At 37.1% G+C, this 26,234-nt stretch overlaps 1 protein-coding gene across 2 annotated transcripts; it reads left to right on the top strand.

Annotated features, from left to right (window-relative positions):
* On the top strand, positions 1–13,110 carry LOC108343039 (3-hydroxyisobutyryl-CoA hydrolase-like protein 5). Of its 2 annotated transcripts, XM_017581063.2 has the most exons (16): positions 1–99; positions 217–274; positions 478–561; positions 664–732; positions 969–1,032; positions 1,229–1,302; positions 1,414–1,497; positions 1,683–1,767; positions 1,933–2,018; positions 2,403–2,524; positions 2,638–2,698; positions 2,795–2,893; positions 3,279–3,380; positions 3,503–3,544; positions 12,629–12,735; positions 12,831–13,110. In XM_017581063.2, the coding sequence occupies exons 2-16, from the start codon at positions 242–244 to the stop codon at positions 12,874–12,876; spliced, it is 1,158 nt and encodes a 385-aa protein (XP_017436552.1). In that variant the 5' UTR covers positions 1–99; positions 217–241; the 3' UTR covers positions 12,877–13,110. The 2 variants fall into 2 exon arrangements, with proteins under 2 accessions (XP_017436552.1, XP_017436553.1); XM_017581064.2 differs by lacking the exon at positions 478–561.
* The last annotated feature ends 13,124 nt before the right edge of the window (positions 13,111–26,234 follow it).

The following is a 26,234-nucleotide window of genomic DNA, read 5'->3' as shown; positions in this document are numbered from 1 at the left end:
CAAGAAATAATCATTCAAATTTGGTGTCTATATCATCCTGCTCCTTCATTTACGTTTGTTCAATCTAACTTTCCTACTTCATACCCAGCCTTAACACAGGTAAACTTTGACTTGTTAGTTTTAGATTCACTCACTCTATTTTCTTTTACTATATTATAATGTAATGTCTTTTTTTGTGTATAAAATTTGTTCACTTGATTAAACATGTCATTTCAGGTTTGATTGTGCAGTATTCACCTCAATGGCACCAAATTCTGCAGTGCCAGATGAACAGGTAGGCCCAGAATCATGCTTCCAATCTTTGTTTTTGATGGATCAGTTTCATTCTCTTTTGACATGCTGGTGCTTTTTCGGTAGAAAAGAAAAACTGTGTTTGTAATTGCTACCTACCGCCAAAAATGGGTTTCTGCAACTTCTGTTAAAATAAGATAAGGTGTTAAAGAATAATACATAGTTGTTGTTGGTTTTGATGTTAAGGTTGTTGTTGGAAAGGAGATAGATCATGTAAGAGTGGTCACTTTGAACAGGCCGAAACAGTTGAATGCCATCTCACCTGAACTGGTAGATCCAGTTAGCTCAACTTTCAAAAAATTTCCTTCATTTATTGCTGCAACAATATTATTAGCTTGGAAGAAAAGATGAAAATTGCTGAAATGGTTTCAGGTTTCTCTGCTAGCAACATATTTGGAAAAGTGGGAGAAGGATGAAAATGCAGAGCTAGTTATCATAAAGGTTGATGTTTTACTTGTTATTTATTTGTTCAATTTAATGTATAATCATGCGTTATCTGTATTATTAATTTGATGACTTTTGTAATAATTATTCTTAAAGAACATATCTAATTGATTGGTAATATAGATAGCTTAGTATCAAAATTAAAATCTATTATTTTACTATTTTGGTTCCAAAAGAAGATTTAGCCATAAACTGAACCTTCACACTTAATCGCTGTGCTATTGTTCTTCCAGGGAGCTGGTCGAGCTTTTTGTGCTGGAGGGGATCTGAGAGTGTTCTATGATGGCAGAAAAACAAGTAAATGAATCTTTCTCAGTAGTATTTTAGAGAAAACAAGTTCACATTCCTTTTTACTATAGGAAAATACCTAGCAATACACTGTGAAACACACTCTATTTAAGAAGTTATTATTCAGTGAAATTCATAGTAGATGATATCTTGGAGAATTCACCCAATAATCTCACTTCAAGATTAATTCATTTCTTCTTCACAGAGGATGCCTGTCTTGAAGTTGTCTATAGATTTTACTGGTTATGCTACCACATTAGTACCTACAAGAAAACCCAGGTTTGATTTAGAGCTTGATTCCACTCTCGTGAATATTTTAAGGCAAAATGTACTTCTGAAAATTTAGTGAAATTTCATGTTTTCTTGAATGGTTTTATTATATTATAACAGGTTGCTCTTGTTCATGGAATTTCAATGGGTGGAGGTGCAGCTTTAATGGTCCCTTTGAAGTTTTCAGTTGTAACAGAAAAGACCGTGAGTATTTATAATAACTACTTTAAATTGTTATATTTAAAGTGATTTTTGATTGTGGACAGAGTAAAAATCATTGTGCTCACTATACATCTAAATTAAACTTATTTTCTAAATCTTTTGTGGCATAATTGTCAAATCCTCATCCTTAACTTTTTTTGTGGTGTGTTCTAACAATGCTCGGACAGGTTTTTGCCACTCCTGAAGCAAGTTTTGGTTTTCATACTGATTGTGGCTTCTCATACTATCACTCTCGTTTACCAGGGCATTTGGGTAACCACAATCTCTCTCAAAGAATTCCTTTTACTGTTTTTAAAATTTCCCCTTACACTTCTATGTTCCTAGCTGTTCATTCTTCTATAACAGTAGAAGTGTCTTTAAAATTTTATACTTAGCATAAATGATTATAAAAATGAAGAAATTACTGTAATGTTAAAGGTGAATTCTTGGCACTTACTGGAGGAAGGTTGAGTGGGAAGGAAATAGTTGCTGCTGGACTGGCAACTCATTTTGTCCTTTATGAGGTTTGATTATCTTTAGTCTCTGCAATCTATGACTTTCTCTTTTCATAAAGTTTCATCCAAAAAAGAAAAATTCAATAAAATGAATTTCAATTATAACAAATATGCTTATCAGTTTATAAAGAAAACCTCATCTTGTTTTAGGCCTATGGTAAGCAGCTCTAATAGATTTGTCTACATTTTCTGTTTACTGCTCTCAGGACATTGGTCCATTGAAATAATGTCTTGTCAAATTTGTATGAAAAAGGAGAAAAATTAGTAAAAGAAGCACCAGGATGTTTCACTTAAAAGTGCTTCTCAGCGTTCAAGTCACTTGTTGTTTGTTACGTATAGTAGGTGTTTTAAGTGTTAGTTTGAAAGATGATGCTTACATTTTTGGTGTACCAGAAAATTGGTGAGCTAGAGAAGCGCTTGATTAGCCTGAATTCTGGTGATGAGAATGCCATAAGATCAGTACTTGAAGAATTTTCTTCAGAAGTTAATCTTGATGAAGAGAGTATCTTAAACAAGTAATCACTTTTTCATGAATGATCTGTTATTTATTTTCTAGCTGGTTTTATTCTCGCTGTTACCAGCAAATTGCACTATGCTCAAGACAGTAGTAAACTTTCGAGATTTGTAGGCAGTCAACAATTAATGAGTGCTTCTCAAAGGATTCTGTAGAAGAAATTATAAAATCATTGGTAAGTTTCTTAGTATTTTCACAGGAATATTATTTTCTAATTTAATGTTGAGTCTTTTCTAGGCTGTTATATATGACTATGCAATTCAATCTGAAGGAAGTTGAAGCAGACAAAGAAGGAAATAGATGGATAGGTGCAGTTGTGAAAGGAATGAAAAGATCATCACCAACTGCGTTGAGAATAACACTAAGATCGGTAAGGATTTCTTATATGAATTTTGTAAGATCTTAGACTGGATTCTAGATATTGAGTTCTTCAAATCATTGAATGGTAGATAAAACTTGAGGTAAAAGGAACCAAACATTATATGGAATCTCATATGACAGTGTAGCATTATTTATTTTTTCCTAAACTTCTCCTGAGAAAATTTTCTTCTGACTTGATAAAATGCAAAACATCCTAAGGCAACAATTTTCCCTTCGAGGCTTTCAAAACTATTCTCTTTCAAATCTATAATAAATTAAATCAGAACAAAGAACAGAAATGGTAAATACATAATCAAGTTGGCCTTGCAAAGAAATAATTACATGCTGTTCCTCAAATTTCATGCTTCTATATATATTGTCCTGGATATGTACAGGTTCGTGAAGGGAGAAGCCAAACACTAGCTCAATGCTTAAAAAGGGATTTCAGATTAACAATGAACATACTTCGAGCTACAATATCTGAGGATATGTATGAGGTAACTGGTGTTGTTTGATATAACAAATTTTGACAGAACAGTGCTCAATTTTTTTGAAAGATTTTGAAATTGTTCCCTACTAAATTCTGAAGCAAAGTTTTTCTGCATTTTGATGAATAAAGGGTATTAGAGCTCTTACCATTGACAAGGATAATTCTCCAAAGGTATTCTCTCTCTGTTTTCTCTTCTCTTCCAAAACATGCATGCATGTGTTAGGTTACTTTATCCGAGTAACCTAAATCTATGCTCTCTTCTCACTCAAACACTAGAACAACATAAATGAAAGTATGTATGTGTTAGGAAGTTACGTGTATATGAGAGGAGAAAGAGAAGTAATTAGAAGCTAGTTAGCCTAACTGCAATAACAGTTAGGAAAGGCGGGATGGGTAGTATATAAGAGTGAATAATTGAATAGAGAGAGAGGTTGTTGTGTGAGTTGTAAAGGAAGCGTGATTCCTGTAGGGGGAGGTTAAGCTCTCTAGCTGTATCCAGACCTTGTATTCGTGTTTGTGGATAATACAACGAGAGTTATACAGAAGTTTCTGGTGTTTAGTGTGCGTTTACCTTAGGTTCTTGAATTAGGAACCTAACATTTGGTTTGACCTGCCAGATCGAGAAAGGGGTTGACGAAAATGGAGAGCAAAACGGAGGGAAGGTTGGAGAACCTTGAAATTACGGTAGAAAGGATTAAGGCGGAAACCGCTGCGATACGACGGGACATGCAGCAGATGATGCGGATCATGGGAGGAGCGAACAATCAAGATGGAAGGTCTGACGGAAGCAGTAATTCAGTGAACGATAATCAAGAAAGACGTGACCAAGGTAGCTTCCAACAGAATTGGCGGAAACAGGTGGACCTACCGGCGTTTGAGGGAATGGAGCCGCACAATTGGATTAGTTGGGCAGAACGTTTCTTCGACATCCAGAAGGTAGCGGAGGAGGACAAGGTGGAACTTGCCTACATTAGCATGGAAGATAGTGCAAGTTATTGGTTTAAGGTCTGGAAAGATAAGGCAACCGATCGTTCGTGGACGGGTTTGAAGTTGGCATTGTTGAATCGGTTTGGAGGAGGTTTCAGAGGAACCGTATTCGAACAAATGGCGACGCTAGGACAGGAGGGAACGGTAGAAGAATACGTCAGAAATTTCGAAACCCATGGATTGGCGGAAGAGTTAGTATTGGGGTTTTTTTTCGCGGGTTTACGAGAGGACGTTAAGGGACAGGTTCGTATCCAAGACCCCCAAGAACTCATGGTGGCGGTTAGAATTGCACGGGACGTGGAGGATGCCCTGTTCAAAGCGCGGGGAGGGGTGTGGAATGGCTTTAGGCCGAACACCACGAGTACGCGGGTTTCGTCGGCGGTCGTTCGAGGAGATGCCGATCGGTCATCGGTGAATCGACCGGGGGAGACGGCGAACAGTGGCGCGAACAGACGAGAAGGAGGGACGACAAGTGGTAGTGTAAGGGGAAGTACCGTCGGAGGTGGTGATAACAGAGCGCGAGCGGTGCGCAACTTACCTTACCCCGAATATCTGAAGAGGAGGGAAGAAGGACGCTGTTTCCGATGTGGGGGTCCTTTTGCGTCGGGCCATCGTTGTGCCGAAGGGAGCTTGAGAGTTTTGTTGCTGGCGGAGGATGAGGAGGACGACAACGATGATGAAACCGACCAAGAAGTCAAATCGATGGAATTATCCGCGTGCTCAGCGGGGGGTTTAACTCAACCTAGAACAATGAAGGTGAAGGGGACGATCGAAGACCGAGAGGTGTTGGTCCTCATTGATAGCGGGGCCAGTCACAATTTTATTAATCGGAGGTTGGCGGAGGAGTTGGAACTAACTATTACAGATACGACCCCGTATACTGTAAGTCTAGGGGATGGACAGAGAAAGATCACGAGGGGTTGCTGTGAGAGAGTCGTTGTTGTTCTGGGGGAGGCGGAGATTGAAGAGAAGTTCCATCTCTTTGAGTTAGGCGGAGTCGATGCTATATTGGGGGTGGAGTGGTTAGAAAAATTGGGTGAAGTAGTGTTAAATTGGAGGGCAATGACCATGGGGTATTGCACGGGGGGTAAAAGGGTGGTGATACATGGAGATCCTGCTCTAACCCGACAGCTGGTGGAGCCACACGCTTTGTTGAAAATGACAAATGCTGAGTCATGGCTGATTATTTGGGAGTTAGGCCGAGTGGAGAATGAGCTGGACTGGGAAGAAGAGGTGGATTTGACAGAAGCACAGAGGGAAGAGATGGGGACGCTTCTGCAGAAGCACTACCGTGTTTTTCGAGAAGTGCAGGGGTTACCACCGACTCGAGACTTGGTGCACCGGATACCATTAAAAGAAGGAGAAAACCCAGTGAATGTCTGCCCCTATCATTACCCACATCTGTTAAAAGGCGAAATCGAGAGGCAAGTGGCTGACATGCTGCGAGCGGGAATAATACGACCCAGTTCGAGTCCATATTCCAGTCCGGTGATACTGGTACAGAAAAAAGATAAAAGCTGGCGTTTTTGCGTGGACTATCGAGCGTTAAACCGAGCGACGATTCCAAACAAATTTCCCATCCCTGTCATCGAAGAGCTCTTGGACGAGTTGAGAGGGGCTGCTTATTTTTCGAAGATCGACCTTTTAAAAGCAGCTATCACCAGGTCAGAATGGGGGAAGAGGACATACACAAAACGACATTTAGGACTCACCAGGGCCACTACGAGTTCCTCGTAATGCCCTTCGGTCTCACGAATGCACCGTCAACGTTCCAGAATGCGATGAATGAACTGTTACAAAGGTACTTACGAAAATTTGTATTGGTCTTCTTCGATGATATTTTAGTTTACAGTGCCAGCTGGGAGGAGCACCTGGGACATGTAAATCTGGTGTTGGAAGTATTAGAAGGAAGTGACTGGATAACTAACAAAAGGAAATGTGAGTTTGGGAAAAAGAAAATAGCGTACTTGGGGCATCAAATTTCAGAAGCAGGAGTTGAAATGGATGGGGACAAAGTCAAGGTCGTGGTAGAATGGAAAGAACCGAAGACTCTGAAAGCATTAAGGGGATTCCTGGGTTTAACGGGGTATTACAGGAGATTTGTGAGGGGATATGGAAAAATAGCTAAGCCTTTGACTGAGTTGTTGAAGAAAGGCAAATTTTTATGGTCAGAGCAAACCAGTCACGCCATGGCAGAACTGAAGAAGGCGGTCACTACAGTACCAGTTTTAACTTTGCCTGATTTTAATCAGGAGTTCCACGTTGAATGCGATGCCTCAGGAGGGGGGAATAGGAGTTGTACTCACCCAAAGCAAGAAACCCCTTGCGTTTTTTAGCAAAGCACTGTCCGAGGCTTCCATGAACAAATCGGTATACGAAAAAGAGTTAATGGCGTTGGTGTTGGCCATCCAACACTGGAGACCTTATCTACTAGGGAGGAAGTTTGTGGTGCATACTGATCAACGCAGTTTAAAGTATCTATTGGAGCAAAGGATTACTACATATAGCCAACAAAACTGGATAGCCAAGTTGATGGGCTATGATTTCGAAATCATGTATAAGAAGGGGAGTTCCAATACGGTGGCTGATGCTTTATCAAGGAAGGAAGCAGGAGAAATGGAGGAGGCAGAGTTACGAGTGATATCCAGGTCCTACTGGCAGGATTTTCAGGAGGTATTAAAGGAGGTGGAAAGAGATGAGACGTTGAAAAAGATAATAGCTGACATTCAGAGGGATCCCGAATGCCATGCGGCGTATACTCTAGAGAATGACCGCCTGCACTACAAGGGGAGACTTGTAATATCCGAAACATCTACCTGGATTCCCAAACTATTGGCTGAGTTTCACGTAATGAATACCGGGGGACATTCTGGGGTATTTAGAACATATAGGAGGATAGCCCAGTCGCTTTATTGGAAGGGTATGAAGAAAGCTGTCACCGATTTTGTGGCCGGATGCGTGATTTGTCAGCAGCACAAGTATATGGCAGCTTCCCCTCAAGGGTTGTTGCAACCTCTACCGATACCGCAAGCAGTATGGGAGGAGATCACCATGGATTTTATTGTAAAGCTACCTAAATCACAAGGTTATGATGCTATATTGGTCGTGATGGATAGGTTGAGCAAATACGCACACTTTATGGAACTTAGACATCCTTATTCGGCTAAAACGGTGGCAGAGGTGTTTATCCGAGAGGTTGTTAAGCTACATGGGGTCACTGTCTCAATTGTGAGTGATCGAGATCCTTTGTTCTTGAGTACGTTTTGGAGGGAGCTGTTTAGAATGCAGGGGACACAACTCAATATGAGTACTGCTTACCACCCGGCCACGAATGGACAGACCGAGGTAATTAATTGGATTTTGGAGGGATATCTGAGATGTTTTTGCTCAGAGCAGCCCAAGAACTGGCATGCAGTGTTACCGTGGGCTGAGTACTGGTACAACACCAGCTACCAGGGAGCTGCGAGATGCACGCCGTTTGAAACGGTCTATGGAAGAGCTCCTCCATCCTTGAACAGATTTGTACCGGGGGAGTCAGTGGTAGAGGCAGTCGCACAAGATCTCATGACAAGGGACGAGGCTTTGAGGCAACTGAAATTTCACCTAAGTCGTGCTCAGGATTTAATGGTGAATCAAGCGAATAAGAAGAGAAGAGATGTGGACATTAAAGTGGGGGATTGGGTCTATCTTAAAATTAGACCCCATAAGCAAGCATCTATACCAGTTCGTTTACATCCTAAACTAGCAGCTCGATACTTTGGCCCTTTCCAGGTGCTACAGCAGGTGGGCCCAGTGGCATTCCGACTACAGCTGCCAGAAAATGCACGTATACATGCAGTCTTTCATGTGTCACAACTCAAGAAAGCGGTGGGACCAAAGAAGGTTGAGAAGGGTCTACCAACTGAGCTACAAGCAGAGGGGCCTACATATTGGCCAGTGAAAGTGTTGGGGACGAGGCAACGACAGCAAGGGAATGAGAAAATACAACAGATCCTGGTTCAGTGGCAGGAGGGTGGCAGCAAAGGAGCTACGTGGGAAGACGTGTTGACTATTCAAGATCAGTATCCTGATTTTAATTTCAACCTTGAGGACAAGGTTGATGAAGAAGGGGAGGGTAATGTTAGGAAGTTACGTGTATATGAGAGGAGAAAGAGAAGTAATTAGAAGTTAGTTAGCCTAACTGCAATAACAGTTAGGAAAGGCGGGATGGGTAGTATATAAGAGTGAATAATTGAATAGAGAGAGAGGTTGTTGTGTGAGTTGTAAAGGAAGCGTGATTCCTGTGGGGGGAGGTTAAGCTCTCTAGCTGTATCCAGACCTTGTATTCGTGTTTGTGGATAATATAACGAGAGTAATACAGAAGTTTCTGGTGTTTAGTGTGCGTTTACCTTAGGTTCTTGAATTAGGAACCTAACAGTATGTATGTATTATTGATTCGGTAAAGTATAAAAAATTACAAGTGTAATCTCCCCCAAGGAAGCCTATCTTCCTCCATGGGCAAATATGCCCAGTTTATACTCAAAATGAAATAACCTCCTTAAATAGAGTTATAGGAAGACTATTTATAGTGTGTCATTCTCGCGCCCTAACCTTTCTGCTAACTCAACTTGCTTCTTCTAAATACCGTTCGGTACTAGCGTATACATATCGTTTGACCTTTGATCCCATCCTCCTTTCATTTACCGTTTGGTATTAGTTTATTTATACCACTCACTCTCTACTTCCCTCCTTCCTTCTGGATACCGTTTGGTCTATACTTTCCTTCTCCCTTCTGACTACTGTTCGACATCTACTTCCCTTCTCCCTTCTGGCTACCGTTCGACCTCTACTTCCCTCCTCTCTTCTGGCAACCGTTCGGCCTCTACTTCCCTCCTTCCTTCTTGCTACCGTTCGATCTTCCTCTTTTATTCCTAACATTACTCTACCCCTCAAAATCAACCTTGTCCTTAAGGTTGAAGTTAGGAACTGTTATTTGACGTAATGCTCCTCTTCCCAGGTGGCGCCCTCCAATTCATGTCTGGAGGCTTGGGTGGTGGCAAATCCTCCTCCACTTTCTTCCATTGTTCCTGGATTCTATTAACTTCCAGCATCTCATAAATGGACTTAGCAAGGGAAGATTTAGATAACCTCACTGCATCAAGTCTCTTTATTTTATCCTTCCCTTCATCCTTTTCAGTGTCTAATTGTTCCCATGCAGCTTCCAATGCCTCCACCTCAGCAATATAATCATTTATAGTGCTCAATATGTCAATTATGCGAACAGACTCTCGTAGTCCACTCATCGTTGCACCCCCAACAGTATTTGTGTGCTCTTGGCAGGTTACCCAATCAATCACCACATAGGCAATAGTATCTGGAACTGAGTCCTGCTCAAAATATTTTAGGGGAACCTTCAATGCCTGTTTAACATGATCAGAAGAGCTCCAGTTTTGACCATCTATGGCTACTTTACCCACCCCTACTGCAATAAGGACAGGAGCCCCAACTGCTTTCCTGACATTCCAGAACATAAAACAATGACCTCTACTGTTTCTCCCCTCAGCTGTTGCTCCAAAGCAGTCCAGAACCTCCTCCCAAAATACACTAGGAAATTCCAAAGCCACTTTATTTAGAGCTCCATAACAAAAACGCTGAACAAAAGAACATTTCCACTGTGGCAAAGGTGGGAAGAATTGTATAGTTTCAGCCTTCAAACAGTCAAGTAGAACAGTAACAAGGACAAAATTACCAAAGAACTCCTTGCCATTTGTTGTAGAAACTTTAACTTTATAGCTTTGACCAACCTCCTTGCTACCATATGACACATTTGTTACAATGTGGTTCAAGGGAATTGTAATTCCTTCTCCCAGAAACTCAACAACGGAACTGTAACTCCCTTTAATCATACAATGAGCTCCCCAAACACCCCATACGCATCATCAGCACAACCAGACTCCAAATGAGCAAACTGCCAATCCATAACCCTCCTCTCAAGATGGCTCAAAATCTCCTCATCAATCTTTTTTCCCACCAAAATTGCCCCTTTTGGAATCAAATGGTCCATCTGCAGAATTGTTTTGTTCTATCACTATGTCATAAAGAGGGCAATCACTATTCGACACTATCAACTCAAGGCCCAACTGATTATTAATCACCGAGGAAGGATCTGATCTTCGCTCAGTAGCCCCCACAGCCTCAACACCAGTTATAACGCTAGCTCCAAGATCGACAGAGACAAAGAGTAAGGAGTGATATGGATTTTCCGATGTATGCGGCACCAGAATTTCAAACTCTTGGATATCCTTGTCGACGCTCTCCTACTGTCGCTCCGCTGCCAGCTCCTCACAAACGGTGCCTCGATTTAGTCACCCAAACCTCCACGTCAGAGTGTCGGTGAACATCTTCCAAGTCGGATGCCTGGTTTTCTTCCGCCAGAAGCGGAACAAATAGCTCACCAAACCTCCCTCCATGCATCTATAGACGAGCTTCATCTTCTCCTTCTCCGTCATGCTCTGGAGATCGAAGAATTCCTCTGCCTGTACGATCCAACCTGTGGGATCCGCACCTTCAAATGTGGGTAGTTCAACGCGCTTCCTCCAATTGCGTCGAACTTCTCCTCTGTCTTCTTTCGATTCCTCCTCCGAGTTTTCCGGCGGTCGTTGTTCACGTCTAGCGTTGACAGAATCACGTCTTCCTTCGGATCTCTTATGTTGATTCCTGGTGCGTCATCTTGAAGCTCGTTGGAATGCGAGAGTCATCGCTTGCACCTCCGCCTTCACTTCCTCCACTGACGACTCCATCGCCGCCATTCTTCCTTCAAGTACGTTTAATTTCCCCTCCATTCTTCTTCGCTATCGATCCTCCTCACTTGTTCTTCTTTCCTCCGAAACAGATTCGGATGGTCGGACCAATTGTTAGGTTACTTTATGCGAGTAACCTAAATCTATTCTCTCTTCTCACTCAAACACTAGAACAACATAAATGGAAGTATGTATGTATATATTATTGATTCTATAAAGTATAGAAAATTACAAGTGTAATCTCCCCCAAGGAAGCCTATCTTCCTCCACTGGCAAATATGCCTAGTCTATACTTAAAATGAAATAACCTCCTTGAATAAAGTTATAGAAAGACTATTTATAGTGTCTCATTCTCGTGCCCTAACCTTTCTGCTAACCCAACCTGCTTTTACTAAATACCATTCGGTACTAGCGTATACGTACCGTTCGGCCTTTGATCCCATCTCCTTTCATTTACCGTTCGGTATTAGTTTATTTATACCACTCGCCCTCTACTTCCCTCCTCCCTTTCGGATACCGTTTGGTTTATACTTCCCTTCTCCCTTCTGGCTACCGTTCGGCATCTACTTCCCTTCTCCCTTTTGGCTACCGTTCAGCCTCTACTTCCCTCCTCTCTTCTGGCCACCGTTCGGCCTCTACTTCCCTCCTTCCTTCTTGCCACCGTTTAGACTTCCTTTTTTATTCCTAACATCATGCTCCTTTTATATTTAATGGGATTGCCTATTTTTCCATGTTAAAGAGGGATTAAAAGTTATTCATAACAAATTTAGTAAACATGGATTATCAGTACACGATTAATCATCCATAAATCACCTTTAGTATAACTTTTAAAATATCATTGAAATTAACAAAATTTTCATGCATAGTAGTTTGTGATTCACAACAGTGTAAAAAGTCTTTAGTCTGTCAATACGTGCACTATTTATTCTTCATTAATTTCTATATTCTTTCTTTTTCCACTGTGGTTGATCTTAGTAATCAAAAGCATAGTTGAAAGCTGTAACTTGACTCTTTAGAGAAAGGCCAGTTAGTAGTTTACAAGGTAATTCTTAGAAAAAGTCTATAATTAATAATAAAAATATATTATATACGTAAGGAAAATTAAGTTATTTGTTTTTGTTTCTCAAATTCATAGATGAAAATCTGTAGTATAAGTATTCTTTGGGAAACCAAAATTTGCATCCTTGTTTCCACTTGTAAAGCTTGAGTCAACCATCTAGAAGATCGTGAAACATTCCAAACAAAAACTTTAAAGCAATAAGTTTCTTTTCTTAATATATTATTTAACTTTTTATTTTTACTCGATGTAGACTTTCAACTTATATTTAGATTCCTATCATGCTAGTTATATGCTAGAGAGAAATATAAACTTTAAACTCAAAATTTAATGACTACTAGCAAAATAAGTCCAAAATTGTTATTTATTTTGACAAAAAAGTATCATTCTTTCTGTTTGTGTTTTATAATACTAAAATACAACCTTGTTCAGTGGGAACCTTCATCACTTGACAAAGTAGAAGATGCAAAGTTGGAGTTGATCTTTCAGCCATTTGAGCAGAATTTGGAGCTGCATATTCCAGAAAGTGAGGAAAGCAGGTTGGTTGGAGTTTGAGTTTTGGTTCAATAAGTATTAATTTTTAAACTAAATTCATCTGTTGTATAACAAAAAGTTTCTCTCTAACTTCAAACAGGTGGAATGGTAAATACGAGAATTCAGCTTATGCTGTTCGAAACTGAGAAAAATTCCAATCATTGCTTAAATGCTGCTTATTTTAGAGTTCCTCCAACATTATGTCATGAATCAATAAATTTTTACAGATGAAATAAATTCATGCAGAGCCCTCTAAGTTTGTTGTCACTATTTTGAGGGGAAAGAAATATGAACATTGAGATGGTACAAGTATAAATGAAGTATGTTGTGAGAGTATAATGCTATGCCTATTTATATCAACAAATTTTCTTTCCAGCTTATGAATGGCTCATCTCATGTGATTAGTTATTTTTAAATAAATGCTTAATTTTTCTATTTAACCTAATGCCATCTAAATGAAAAATTGAGATGCAAAAAGATTCATGATAGTTAAAGAGCAAGTACTTTTAGAGTACTTGGTAATTATTTGATGGACTCTAAACGTACATCATTCTTAGATTTGACGACCCAGAAATGTTTGATAACTGCTGACAAGCTTTGGTGCCAGGAGGAGAAAGTAATGACAGTTTTTGCAAAGGAAAATTATTATTATTTTTAATTAGAATAGAAAAAAAAAATCCATAATAGAAACAAAATATTTCACTTTTAATGTTGTTATATTTTGGTTTATAGGATAGAGAGGATTTTTCCGTCATTTTAATTCTTTAAATTTCAAATTTTATTATTTTAATATCTTTTGTCAGACTTTTATAAAACTTTTTAAGACGTGACTAACTGATAGCTATGTTATCTATCGTGAAGAATCATAATGTTTTTTATTTTGTGTCAGTGACGTAAGTAAAAACTGACTAAAGTCTAATGAAAAAAGGATAAAATTTAAGGAATCAAAATAGTAATAAAAATTAATAGACCGAAACAGACAAGTTGTATTTTAGGAACTTTGAAGCTATTTAAACTTAATATTTTTTATTCCTGATATTCATTTAAAGATAAATAAAAATGATTATTTCATTAATATTAAAATATTTTTGAAAGTGTCAAATGCTGATAGAAATACTATTAAGTGTGGGTTGGCATAATCAATTAATATTTCATTTAAGTAGTAACTAATGTCACAATATTACAGACTAAAAAAACGTATTAGCTTGATTGTGTTTTTATCTCTACCGAATTTGGAAAAGAAAGTATTCTTTCAGTCCATCACAATTGAAAAATATGTGATTTTAATTTTTAAACACTAAATTTTAAGAACTCAAATGAGGTTTTAAAACTATTTCTAATCCCTTAAATTTAATATTTAGAGAATAAAATTATATTATATAAAAAGTTTGATTAAGTTTAAAGTATTTAATAAATTTAGATGTTTTCAATTGAGTTTTTATTAAAAACAATTGGTATATTGGGTAAAAAAAATATATTTTCAATTGACTCTGTTAATTTTTTTATTGACTATCTAACTTTGTATAATTGAATTTACATATTAAGTAATATCTACTATTTTGATTTCACGAGTTGACTTCTCTCATAACCACTTATAAAAAAGTAACATTTGTTCAGGGAGAGAAATTAAAGTAGTTAAATTTTGAAAACGGAAAGACCGAAAAAAGTTTAGGAGTGAAATAGTAAAACCGTTTTACTAAGATTGAATTCAACCTGTTGGAAAGTGCAATATAAGAAGCTTTTAAAATTCTTACAGTGGTGGATATAAATTATAAAAATTGATTGTTCATTTCCTGAGACATAGAATATGGAAAAGAAAATATGTCAATTCTTAGAACTGAGATTACAAACATGATATTTTGTTCATCTTATCCCACTTTAAACTTGTATTTTATGCAAATTTAGAAAAATTAGCTTATTATTGAAGATAATTTATTGAATGAAGATGTCACCTTAAAGAATATGTCTTGGAATATGAAAGAAAAGTTTAGGAGTACATTATTGGATTATCTTTTGGAGTTATTCTTGACCAATGACTAAAGGTTGATTTTATAACATATAAATTGGATCCTCTAACCTATGCAGAAAAAACAAAGAAAGTGTTAGAGAAGTTCAAGAGGTCATTTAAAGAATATGTAAAGAACTTTTCTATCCCTAGTGTTTCTCTTTTTCAATCACCCACTGAATCCATCTTGATGTCTCAATCCAATATTGAAGGGAAAAAGTTTAAGAGATCAAAGATTATTTTGGTAAGCATTTTATACCTAGTGTTCATTTTTTTTTTCATTTTTTCTAGTTTCATTTTGATAATTAATATGTAATGCGTTGTAGGATTTTAAAATGTATCAAAATGAATCAAAACTTATCATTGGAAAGAACGAGATAGATGTTTATTTAGATGAACAAACAATAGATGATGATGAAGACAATGAAGATTTTGATGTGCTCAAATATTGGAAGACTAATGAAAAATTTTTGCTATATTGTCTATAATGGCTAGAAATGTGTTTAGTATTCCCATTACAACAGTGGCATCAGAGTAAGCTTTTAGCAAATGTGGGCGTGTACTTTTGAAATATAGAACCTCCATTCTTTCTAAGCATGTGCAAATTTTGATTTGTACTCAAAATTTCTCCCAAAAGCAATATTGCCCAGTGATGGAAGTCACTCCAATCTTCAAGATAGAGCAGCTACTCGAACCAGAATGTGGGAGCAGAATGAAGAACGAATTGATGAAGAAAGTGCATGCAAGGTGTTTGATGTACGGTTTTGTGGAGTTTGGATGTGTGTAAGGTGTATCTCAAGCTCATACAGCCTTCCAAAGGGGAAGGAAGCTAGAGAAAGACGTGCTAAAGAGGCACAAATGTTGAACTTGAAGCAAAGAGTGGCTGGAAAAATCTCAGCAGCATTTATCTATATCATTCAAGTTGCATTTACAAAGCCTCCCTTTTATAGATGAAGAGAGGACTCTAAAACATGCATGGCAAGCTACTAAAGATACAAAGAACGTGATGGAGAAGCTACAAGGTTTGGGATGCAAGGTTCAGAAGCCAACTAATCATCACGTGAAGAAGGAAGCTGGTCCGCGACCGCTGAGCGGCAGGGCCGAGTACTACTAGGCGTTGGCAAATCCAGAAGACACTTTGGCTAGCTTTTCCCAATCCGGAAGCTGCTTAAATTCCACTCTTCTTTGCCTCCTTTGCTCTTCCTTGGATGACAACCTTCCTAGGATGCATAGACATGATTCCCAACCTTTATTAGTGACCTACAAAACAATGTAAATGTATTTAGTAAAGAGAATCCATCTAAGACTTATATAAGGAAAGAGTTTTTGTTCAAAATCTTTATTCACTTTCCTTTCTTAGTCTTAGTCTAAGTTGATACTTCTTTGGATGGGAAATCCCTAAAGAAGTTGCCATCACCCAGGAATGGGGATAGGAGGTTTGGTTGTCTTAAGCTTCTATTCGTAATGCAAAATTAATTATTAGGGATGCAAAGAATTGTGGTCTAATAATTAAGGTTAGGCTTTCTTCGTTGAGGGATCGGGTTTTAAGTAATTTAGATAATGACATTGACAGTTGAATGAAGAAGATGAATTCTTATATGCATGAGAGTAAGGATGGTGAAATCTAAACCCCAACAACGTACTCATCTCATTACATGACTATCTAGTGTCGTGAGTCTTTTGAGATACGATACTTGGTCTTACCATTTTATATTACTTGATATGATTCAGTATACTTGCTGATGTGTTAACAATCTACATTTGGTCCCACAATTTATCTTGGTCCTAATTTTGTTTCTTGGTGATCCAGAAAGCAAACAATTGTTGCACGTTTCGTCACAAAATTTGGCCCTTGCAACAGCCAAAGTCATATGAATCAGAATTTACTTTTCGCACTGATGTTTCCTCATTCATCTCCATTTATTCTCTGACAATTTTAACATCATGATTCTCTCTCATAATCTTATTCTCCACCCACAAAAAAAACACATGAAATTAGATCTATTGTTGTTTGTAAGGAGGCTCTTGGAAAAGAAATACAAGTTAGTCATGTTCCTGCCACTGATCAATATGCATGCTTTGACCAAAACTCGCTCTTACACTTGATTTTTAGAAATGACAAACAAAGAGTTTGTGTCAAATGTTGTGGTGCCAAAGGCAAATGTCAATATTACCTTTATTATGCTTATAAGGTTGAACAAAACACATGACAGTTAAGAAAAATTATAAATAAGCATACTTGCAGTAGATAATTTAATATCTATTTAGTGACTTCAAAGTGGTTAAGTGGCAGGTTAGAGAAGAGCATAAAACAAAATTTAAATTGTTAGAAAAAAATTGCCTTGTTTCCCTTACCAAGATAGGTGGTTGAATTGGTGATCAATAAAAACAATTGCTTTTCAAATCTTTTTGCAAACTTAGAATGATCTTGAATCTATCTTGCAATCCAAGTAATAAGAGCAAGCAATTAAAAGTAAAAGAGATAAAGAAGGAAATACAAACACAAGGTTTTATCCTGGTTTGGCCTCAATGCCTACATCAAGTTTTCTTCCAATCAACCTGAGATTGAAGGTTCTTTCACTATAATGATTTGAGTTTTACACCAAAGGTTTTACAGAGAACCCTCTCAAAATGTAAATACCTCTCCCACTCAAACATCAAATATAGAAAGACAACACCTCCATAAAGAATCACACGTCTTCACTAAAGAACCCTTTGACAACCCCTCTGAAAGTACCGAGAGCTCCTCACTCTTCTTCCTGGCGGCACGCACAGGGAACAACACAATCCAAGATTGCAAAATCACGTTTATGATCAATGTAGAAACACCCTAGTCGTGCAGAGAATCATCAGCCAACACGTTCACAATCCGTCTCCACAAGAATCCTTCAAGTTTCTTCCAATTCTTTGAGTTCTTTATTCTTGGAGCTTTTCAGCACACATGTATCTTTTATCTCAATTCACAATATCAGATATGAAAGTTTAGAAATGATCATTTGTCTTAAGAGATGTGTGTAGTGCGTCAATTTATAGTTATCTCATATCAGACGCAATTCAATCGATTATGTAAGTAATGTAATCAGTTACATTTGTATCAGATGTAACATAATTACAATTAACACAATTCTAATTGAATGCACAATTAATGTAATTGATTCACAATAAATGGTAGTCAACATATTTGAAAAATATGACCGTTATCAATGTTATGAACTAGCTTGAAAACATTTTTCAAATAATAACAGACTTAATTGATTACATAAATAGTGTAGTCGATTAAGCTCTACACTTAAACAAATTCTGAAAATTTTTTCACTTCAAAAACTCATCACAACACAATTCAAATGATATATGCAAAGACATGAGTTTAAATCGATTTTAAACTTAACGTAATCGGTTAAAACTTGTTGTTTTGCCACAGTTTAAAACATATGATGAACTTAATTGATTACAACTTCATTGTAATCGACTAATTCATACATAGTTGCTTTGTGCTTCTAGTTTGATCACATTAAAACATTTATTATGCATACAGAAGATATAAACATGATTATGATCACAATAGTATGCAAACACATCAACATATCATCATATGTTTTAATGACAACAAAGATTTATATACAAACATATGTATCAATCACAAGTACACATTTTTGTTGTGTCATGAAAACATGTATATGTTGTTAAAGTCAATGTGTTGTCATCATAAAAAACAAACACATCAGGGAATGAGTTCAACATTCACATTGCTCCTATTAATAATCTCCCCCTTTTTTGATGATGCACAATCATGATGTATAAAACAACCATGATGTACAATGCACAACCAGAAATTGTTTTTCAATCAGATATACATAGATACATGGTCACATATATCAACAATATTCCTTGTTAAAACAATCAGTATTAACAATTTCAGCTATCTCTCTTGTTGACTCAATCAAACAATTTCAACTATCATTTTCAATTATCTCTCCCCCTGTGGGCATTAGCAAAAAAGGTATAGGTGCACAATGTATGTGTAAAGCATTGAGATAATGAATCAAACAGAGATACATCAACAAATTTATACAATAATAAAAAATGATGCTCCCCTATCAATAATCTGGAGTAAAAACAGTTTCAATTTCTCCCTCTATCAATCAGTAAAAGGGTGATAGAAATGAATTTTATCAATCATATATTTAAGCTCCCCCTATTCATGTGCAATATCTCTAAAGTCTTTCAAATACATATATCAGTATTAGAGCAAAAGATAGAGATGTATCAGAGCATGTATATCACATAACTAGTTTCAAGCATGTATCATATGAAATGATAGTAACCAGAGTAAAACTAATAGGGCTTGAAGTCAATGAACTTATGTAAGTGCAACATTTAAGAATAAACATTCACAACGGATATAAACTGAAAAGTATCAGAATGTATCAACACATATTTCATCAAAATAAGTGATTCAGAGTAAATAAATTAACAGTAAGAAGTTTCAAACCACGCTTGCAATGATTAATCGATTCTACTGCTTTTGTAGTCGATTACATTTTGCAGAGTAGCTCATATCCAAATCAAATCATTTGTTAATTCTTGTAAATACCTTTTATAAAGTCACAGACCTGCATATCACATTTTTCTCAATCTTTGTTGAGTGTCAGTACATTTTAAGTATAAACTCAGAACGAGGTCTGAATGGTGCAGATGAGGATCCAACAACTTCTTCCTCTTCAGCCGCATATTCATCTTTGAAGAGCCATTCATCTAGACCATGTTGTAGACCCATGTGATGCAGCACAATTTTATAAAAAAGATGTCTCTTCCCATATGATTCAAATGATTCATTTACACATTCTACATCATAATGAAGTAACACCTTGGAGATGAATACAATGTAAGGTAAACTTGCAGATTCAAGTCTTGTGGTCTTGAGCATGTTATCAGATATAATAGCAGCCCAGTCAATCTAGATACAAGTCTTCTATTTGAGAGCATGAAGAAGACACAAGTCTTCAATGGTTGCTTGAGCATGATTGCTACCCCTCGACATAAGAATCCATGAAATGATGAAAGCACATAGACAATCATCCTTCTTCATTTTGCTAGTTCTGTAATGAGAGTAATCTTGTGGCTCATTTGGGTTTCTTAAGCAGTCTTGATAGACACTAAGTTTGTGGATCCTTCCACCCCCAAATGAAACTTTTTCACCATAGAGTTTGAATCCAGCAAAAATTCTCCAGACATCTTCAGTTAGCTTGATATCCACACCCTTTACCCTGGAACATAATGTTGCTCCACTGATTTTTAGTACAACATCTAGATTTGATCTACCAAGAGTGAATTTAGCCAGTGTCTTAGTTAGATAATTTATTTTCTCCAAATAAGCATGACAATCCTTACAATCCTTTTTACAATCTCCAGCTTCACATTTTACATTAACAACAAATTTTAAAGCTTTATCAAGTTCAATTTTCAGCTTATCATTTTCTTCAACAAGGTTATTTATTCGATATTCAAAATCTTTTCATTCAGAGATTAATCGATTAACCTTGTATTGGAGTTTCATGGCTTCTGCATGAATTTCCTTGGATGCATCCAACAACTAATCATATTTGAATTCTATAGGTTCATCTTCAAAGTTGTTGTAGCTGCTTTCATAACACACTGATCCAGCCATGAGACACAAGTTTGTCTCCTCTTCTAGACTGTAGTTGTCCTCATCACTAGATGAATCTTTAGAGTCACTATTTTCCCAAGCAAATGTATGCCTTTCTCTGTTTATTCTTCCTTTTGTCTTGATTATGCTTTCCATCAGCTTTTTGCTTCATTTTCAACTTTGGACAAGCAGGCTTGATGTGTCCTTCCTTTCCACATTCATAACATGTAGGAGTTCCAGCTCTTCCTTTTCTCCTACTTTCTCTAGAATTTCCTGCAAAATCATATACAACATTTCTATTTTTCATAAACTTTGTAAATTTCTTTACCATCATGTTCATTACTTCCTTTTGTGACATATCTATATGAGAGTCAACATCATTTAATTCTCCTGGAGGCTTTCTTGCTGGTTGCTTTGAGAGTAATAGACTGCTTTTGTTTAGTCTCCTCTTCTTCTTTCAGTCTTCGCAGCTCCAACTCATGTTCCGTGAACTTAACAAAAAGTGTAGCCATGTTCATAATTGTTAAATCTCTTGATTAAGATATAGTTGTTACCTTTCTTTTCCAACTCCTATTCAAGCTTTTCAGAATCTTTATGTTGATCTCCCTAGTCTCAAAAGATTTTCCAAGGGCAATCAGGAGGTTTACTATGTGGGTGAACCTTTTCTGCACATCATAGATATTTCCTCAAGCTTTCATCCTGAACATCTCGTATTCTTGGATTAGAGAATACTTTCTCGCTCTTTTCACCTTATCAATGCCTTCATGAGTCACTTCTAGGACTTCCCACATTTCCTTTGCACTCTTGCAAGTTGACACCCTAAAAAACTCATCAATGGTAAGTGTAGAAGAAAGCCAATCCTTAATTACTAGACCACAATCCCTTGCATCCTTAATAATTAATTCTTATGATTAGGAGCTTAAGACGATCAATCCTCATATCCCCATCCCTGAGAAATATTGCTCTTGGGAGAAATTCTCCAGAACCTGAATTGTAAAATACATCCCAATACTCATGTAAATCATACATCATGCTATGAATGAGTTAAACATAACAAGCATTGAGCGAAGAAGAATTACCCTAACAATTAGTGAAAAAAGCATAAATAAATCATAATCAATTCAAAATACATGAGAATTTAAGAGGTTACATCTTTCCCAACAACAAATAAGGTTTATGATGAGTGCATATTTATGCCCACATTTATGCTTTAAAGTTCAAATTTTTGATGGGATAATTGTGCTTAAATGGTTGATTTTAAGTGAATTTGTGATGATTGGAATTGTTGGGTTTGGGAAATAAAGAGACATAAAAAGTGAGTTTTAGTGCATAAATTATTCTTGGATGTTCTAATGTTTATTTGTGCAGCTGAGAATATAAGTTTTATTGGTCCAAATGGCAATTTAAGGCCCAAAATCAGATTTTATTTGGAAAATTCAGAAGGGGTTAAAGTGCAGATGTAGGAAATTTCAGGGTATTTGTGCAATTTTGGAAAGTCAGAAAATCTAAAATATAAAATTCAGTTGTTGAATTTAATTTGGGAATATCAAAAGAAAATATCTTCCAAATAATTTTATCATTATCTAAATCTTTTAGTTATTTGGAAGATATAGGATATAAGATAATTGAGTTAATATCAATCAAATATTCTTTAAAACTGATTTAATCTAATGAATATTTGAAAGATATAATATATCAACAGAAAATATCTTATCAACAAACTATTCAGAGTCCAAGCCCAATCAAGCCTATATAAAGAGACCCAAGGGAGGCAGAAAAAGGGACTTCACTTAATTCATTCTCTCATACTCCTCTCACTTTTCTTTCATCTTGTATTCAACTCCATTCATGGAGAGCTAAGCATCTAGGGCTATTCTGCTGTAATTCCATGACGGATTCTGAGGTTACGTTCAGTTAATGCAATTGTTTACTTTGATTATTGCTTTAAGTTGTTCTCTCTATGTCTTTCATCTCTCTATCTTGTTAAAAGTAAAGATTTTTGCATCATAATGTGTTTGAATCTACATGCATATTGATTATATGAGTTCTAGGGTTTCTAAGTTTAATTGAGAATTTACTTTGATTTAATTTAGGAACTTTCATATGATTAAATGGTTTTTACTATCAATTGAGAATGTACTTTGGTTGATTAGAAATAATTTCAACTATAATCAATTGAGAATTTACTTTGATTGATTAGCTTTTAATTTGGTTAGGAGATTTAAGAATAGACATGATTAAACACAATAAAATTTGATTGAGAATGTACTTTGGTTGAATTTATTGTGAATAATCTAGAAAGGTTTTGCATTTGATTGAGAATTTACTTTGGTTAAATGCATGATCGCCCTCAAATTAATTAAGAATCTACTTTAATTAATTTGAAACTTAAACAATAATCAATTGAACAATTATCCGTGAATAATCGATGATGAATCTATCTTGGAAAAGCAGTGGAATTAGCCTATTTCATCGTAACTGTTTTTAAGTTTCTTATTTGTTCTTTAAACATTCTTAAACCATTACCTTTATTCATAAGCATTGCATTCATAAGAATCAGATACTCGAAAGCAATTCCATGTTCGTTGGGAGACGACTCAGGGTTACTTTAACCCTATCTACTTTATTGAATACTACTTGGCAATACTGAAGTTGCCTTGAAAAGTAGTATTAATTTGATAGCTTCAACGATAGCTTATCAGGTTACATCTTTCCCAACAACAAATAAGGTTTAGTTCACCATCATCATGGAAAAACTAGATGAACAATGGAATGAAAGAATGGAAGTGATATAAAAACCCTAGAAAGAGAAGAGGAGAGTTGTCACATCCCCAAATCTACCCCCAAAGGGTGAAAAATGTGTTTATGTGCTCATGCCATCAAAAGATACAATCCCTAGGACATCTAAATCCTTAAATAAGGCTAACAAATAACAAAAAACAGGTCCAAACTGATAACAGTTGAAAAACTGTTATTTTCATGCTTAAAATTGATACTAAAAGCAACCTTTATACTTAGAAACTAGCTTGAAATCATGCTTTTATTGATATTTTCAGAAATAAGAGAGCTGGACAGGTTTATGCTTGATTTCAGTGTTTTTGTGCAGGTTTTAAGGTGAATTTAGTGAAATAAGTGAAGAAGGAGAGAGATGGAATCAGAAAAGACATCAAAAAGTGCAAAAGGAGAGGCCGCAACTGCCGCTCAGCGGCAGTTTACCGCTGAGCGGCACTCAGGAGATCACGTTGGAACCGCTGAGGGGCAAAATGGCCACTGATGGGAGAAAACGACTCACGCACTTACCGCTGAGCGACACTATTTTTGGGCTTGGGCCTAATTTTCTGTAATTTACGAATAGTATATAAGCTTTAGGGTTTCCTAGGGTTTGTATCTTTGGCTGGGACGAAGCAAACACTCTCTCTTCCACCCCTTTGAAGGAGGATCTTGGATGCTCAGGCTACCTCTTCACCTTTCTAGGGTTTTATCCTTCATTCTTTCATTATTGTTTGTCGCAACCGAAAAATCGCGACGGGACGACGATCCGAAAATAAGAAACGTATTTTCGAAAAGAGATTTTTGGAGTCGCCACCATAGTTTATTCTGGAAAACTACGGAAAAACCATAAAATGATAAGGCATGGTCTGCGAAATTGAGATTCTAAATTCGGGAGTCGGTTACGTGTAGGGAAGGTATTAGCACCCTACAATGCCTGCCCTAAGGCAGTACCTTTAATTAAATGCGCAAAGTTGATGTGGTTTTCAAAATGATTATTATTCCCCGAAAATGAGATTACAAGACAATGCAAAGAAAAATATATTTTTTATTTTTTAGGAAGCCCGACAAGGATTGACCTTGCTCCTACGTATTCTCATGTGAGAAATCAGGGCACGTAGTTCTTTTCGAAATTGTTTGAGAAATTTGCTTGAAGAAATTAATTTTGGATTTTTGGGGAAATGAACCTGACAAGGACTGGCCTTGCTCCTAAGTATCTCCACTTTTGATGGAGAATCAAGGATCACGTAGTTCTAGCCAGGCGATATTGTTTGTTATTTGAAAATGTTGATGTTTTTGGTTTTTTGAAGATTTTATATTTTTTTTGTATTTTTTATTTAGGAAAATGAAAAGGTTTTTAGCACAAGGACGATGCGTGCGATCACACATGTGCCTAAACCTTTAAAACCTATTTTTTGTAATTTTATTTAAAAGAGAGAAAAGGTTTTTAGCACAAGGACGATGTGTGCGATCACACATGTGCTTAAACCTTTGAAACGTATTTTTTGTAATTTTATTTAAAAGAGAGAAAAGGTTTTTTGCACAAGGACGATGCATGCGATCACACATGTACTTAAACCTTTGAAACGTATTTTTGACATTTTTTGAAGAAAAAGAAAAGGTTTTTGGCACAAGGACGATGCGTGCGATCACACATGTGCTTAACCCTTTAAAACATATTTTTGTAATTTTTAATTTATCTTTTAATTTTGTATTTTTCTTTTTGTCTTTTGTTTTATTTTTATTTTTATTTTTATTTTTTTATGAACAAATCCGACAAAATATAAGATACAATATACAAGTGAGGTTATCAAAGGGTTACATATAGTAAAAAAACTAACAATCAAATAGAAGGGGGTGCAAAACATGAAACCAGCATAAAAAATTCTCTTTTTTTCGTTTATTATTATTTTTTTTAAGTTTGGCCCCAATTTCTATCAAGAAATCCTTAGGGGTTCAGCATCTCCCCCTTCATTCTCAAGACTCAATGCTCCAGAGACTCAAGCTCTCTTTCCCTTACTAGAGGTTCGCCGTCGCTCTAGCCAGAACCGGCCACCGCGCCACCGTCTTCCACCAGCTTTGAAATCGCCGGCGACAACAGGTACGCCCGAAACCACCGGTGGCCACGGCGTCACTGCTTCCAGCCAAAACCAGCCTCTGCGTCACTGAACCGTTTCCAACCCCGGCGCCGTCAGCCTTGGAGGCCGCCACCGATGGGCTCTCCTATTCTCCTTTATCTATTTTCTGTTTCTGTGTTTGGGTTGTTGGGAATTGTAGGTTTCTGGTGATGTGTGTGATAGAGGGAGCCAGCGTGTGCGCTGGGAGAGTTGAAGATTTTGAATTTTAATTTGAAGTTGGATGATGAAAAGGGAGGAAATGGATGAAGATTAAGGTGATGCCATGAAATGGTATAAGGATGAAGAAAGATGGCCGTGAGGTGTGTTGGAGATGAAGGTGATGATGTTGGTTGTGTGTGAATATGGAGGATGGGTGTTTGGGCGTGTCAAGATGGCTATGGTAGTGGGTGAATATAGAGGATGGGCAGTTACTAGTAGCAGTGAGCGTAGGGATGAAGAGATGGATGTTGGAGGTGATGGAGAATGGTCAGAGGTGTTGAAGATGATTGAAGTGTAAGATGAAGATGATAGGCTGTTGGAGGTGATCACGGGTGAAATGGAAGTGTAGTTGAGATGGTTATGGGTGAGGGGCTGAGGAGATGGATGTTGGAATGGAGATGAGGGTGGCTTTTGGTGGCTGACCCGTGAGGAAGACAGGTTTGAAGATGATGATGTTGGCCGTGTATAAGGTGTTGGCCGTGAAGTGTGTTCCAGAGTAAGACGAAGATGATGTGATGAAGATGATGGATTCCAGTAGTCGTGAGGTGAAGATGAAGAAGAAAGGTTTTAAGATGGTGGGCTGGGGTCAGTGTCGACAGGTTTGATTGGTGGACGAGTGTCGGTGGCTGTGATTGGAGGATTGTTTGAAGGTGGAAGGATTGGGTAGGTAGACAGATAATTGAGGGTTGGTGAAAGATTTTGGGAATCATTGGTGGGGAAAAATTAGCAAAAGATCGTGGGAATCAT

Source organism: Vigna angularis, chromosome 6 (genome assembly GCF_016808095.1).
Source record: "Vigna angularis cultivar LongXiaoDou No.4 chromosome 6, ASM1680809v1, whole genome shotgun sequence".
In the NCBI taxonomy this organism is placed as follows: Eukaryota; Viridiplantae; Streptophyta; class Magnoliopsida; order Fabales; family Fabaceae; genus Vigna; species Vigna angularis.
Note: the sequence above shows the minus strand (reverse complement) of the source record. Positions and strands in the feature narration are given on the sequence as shown.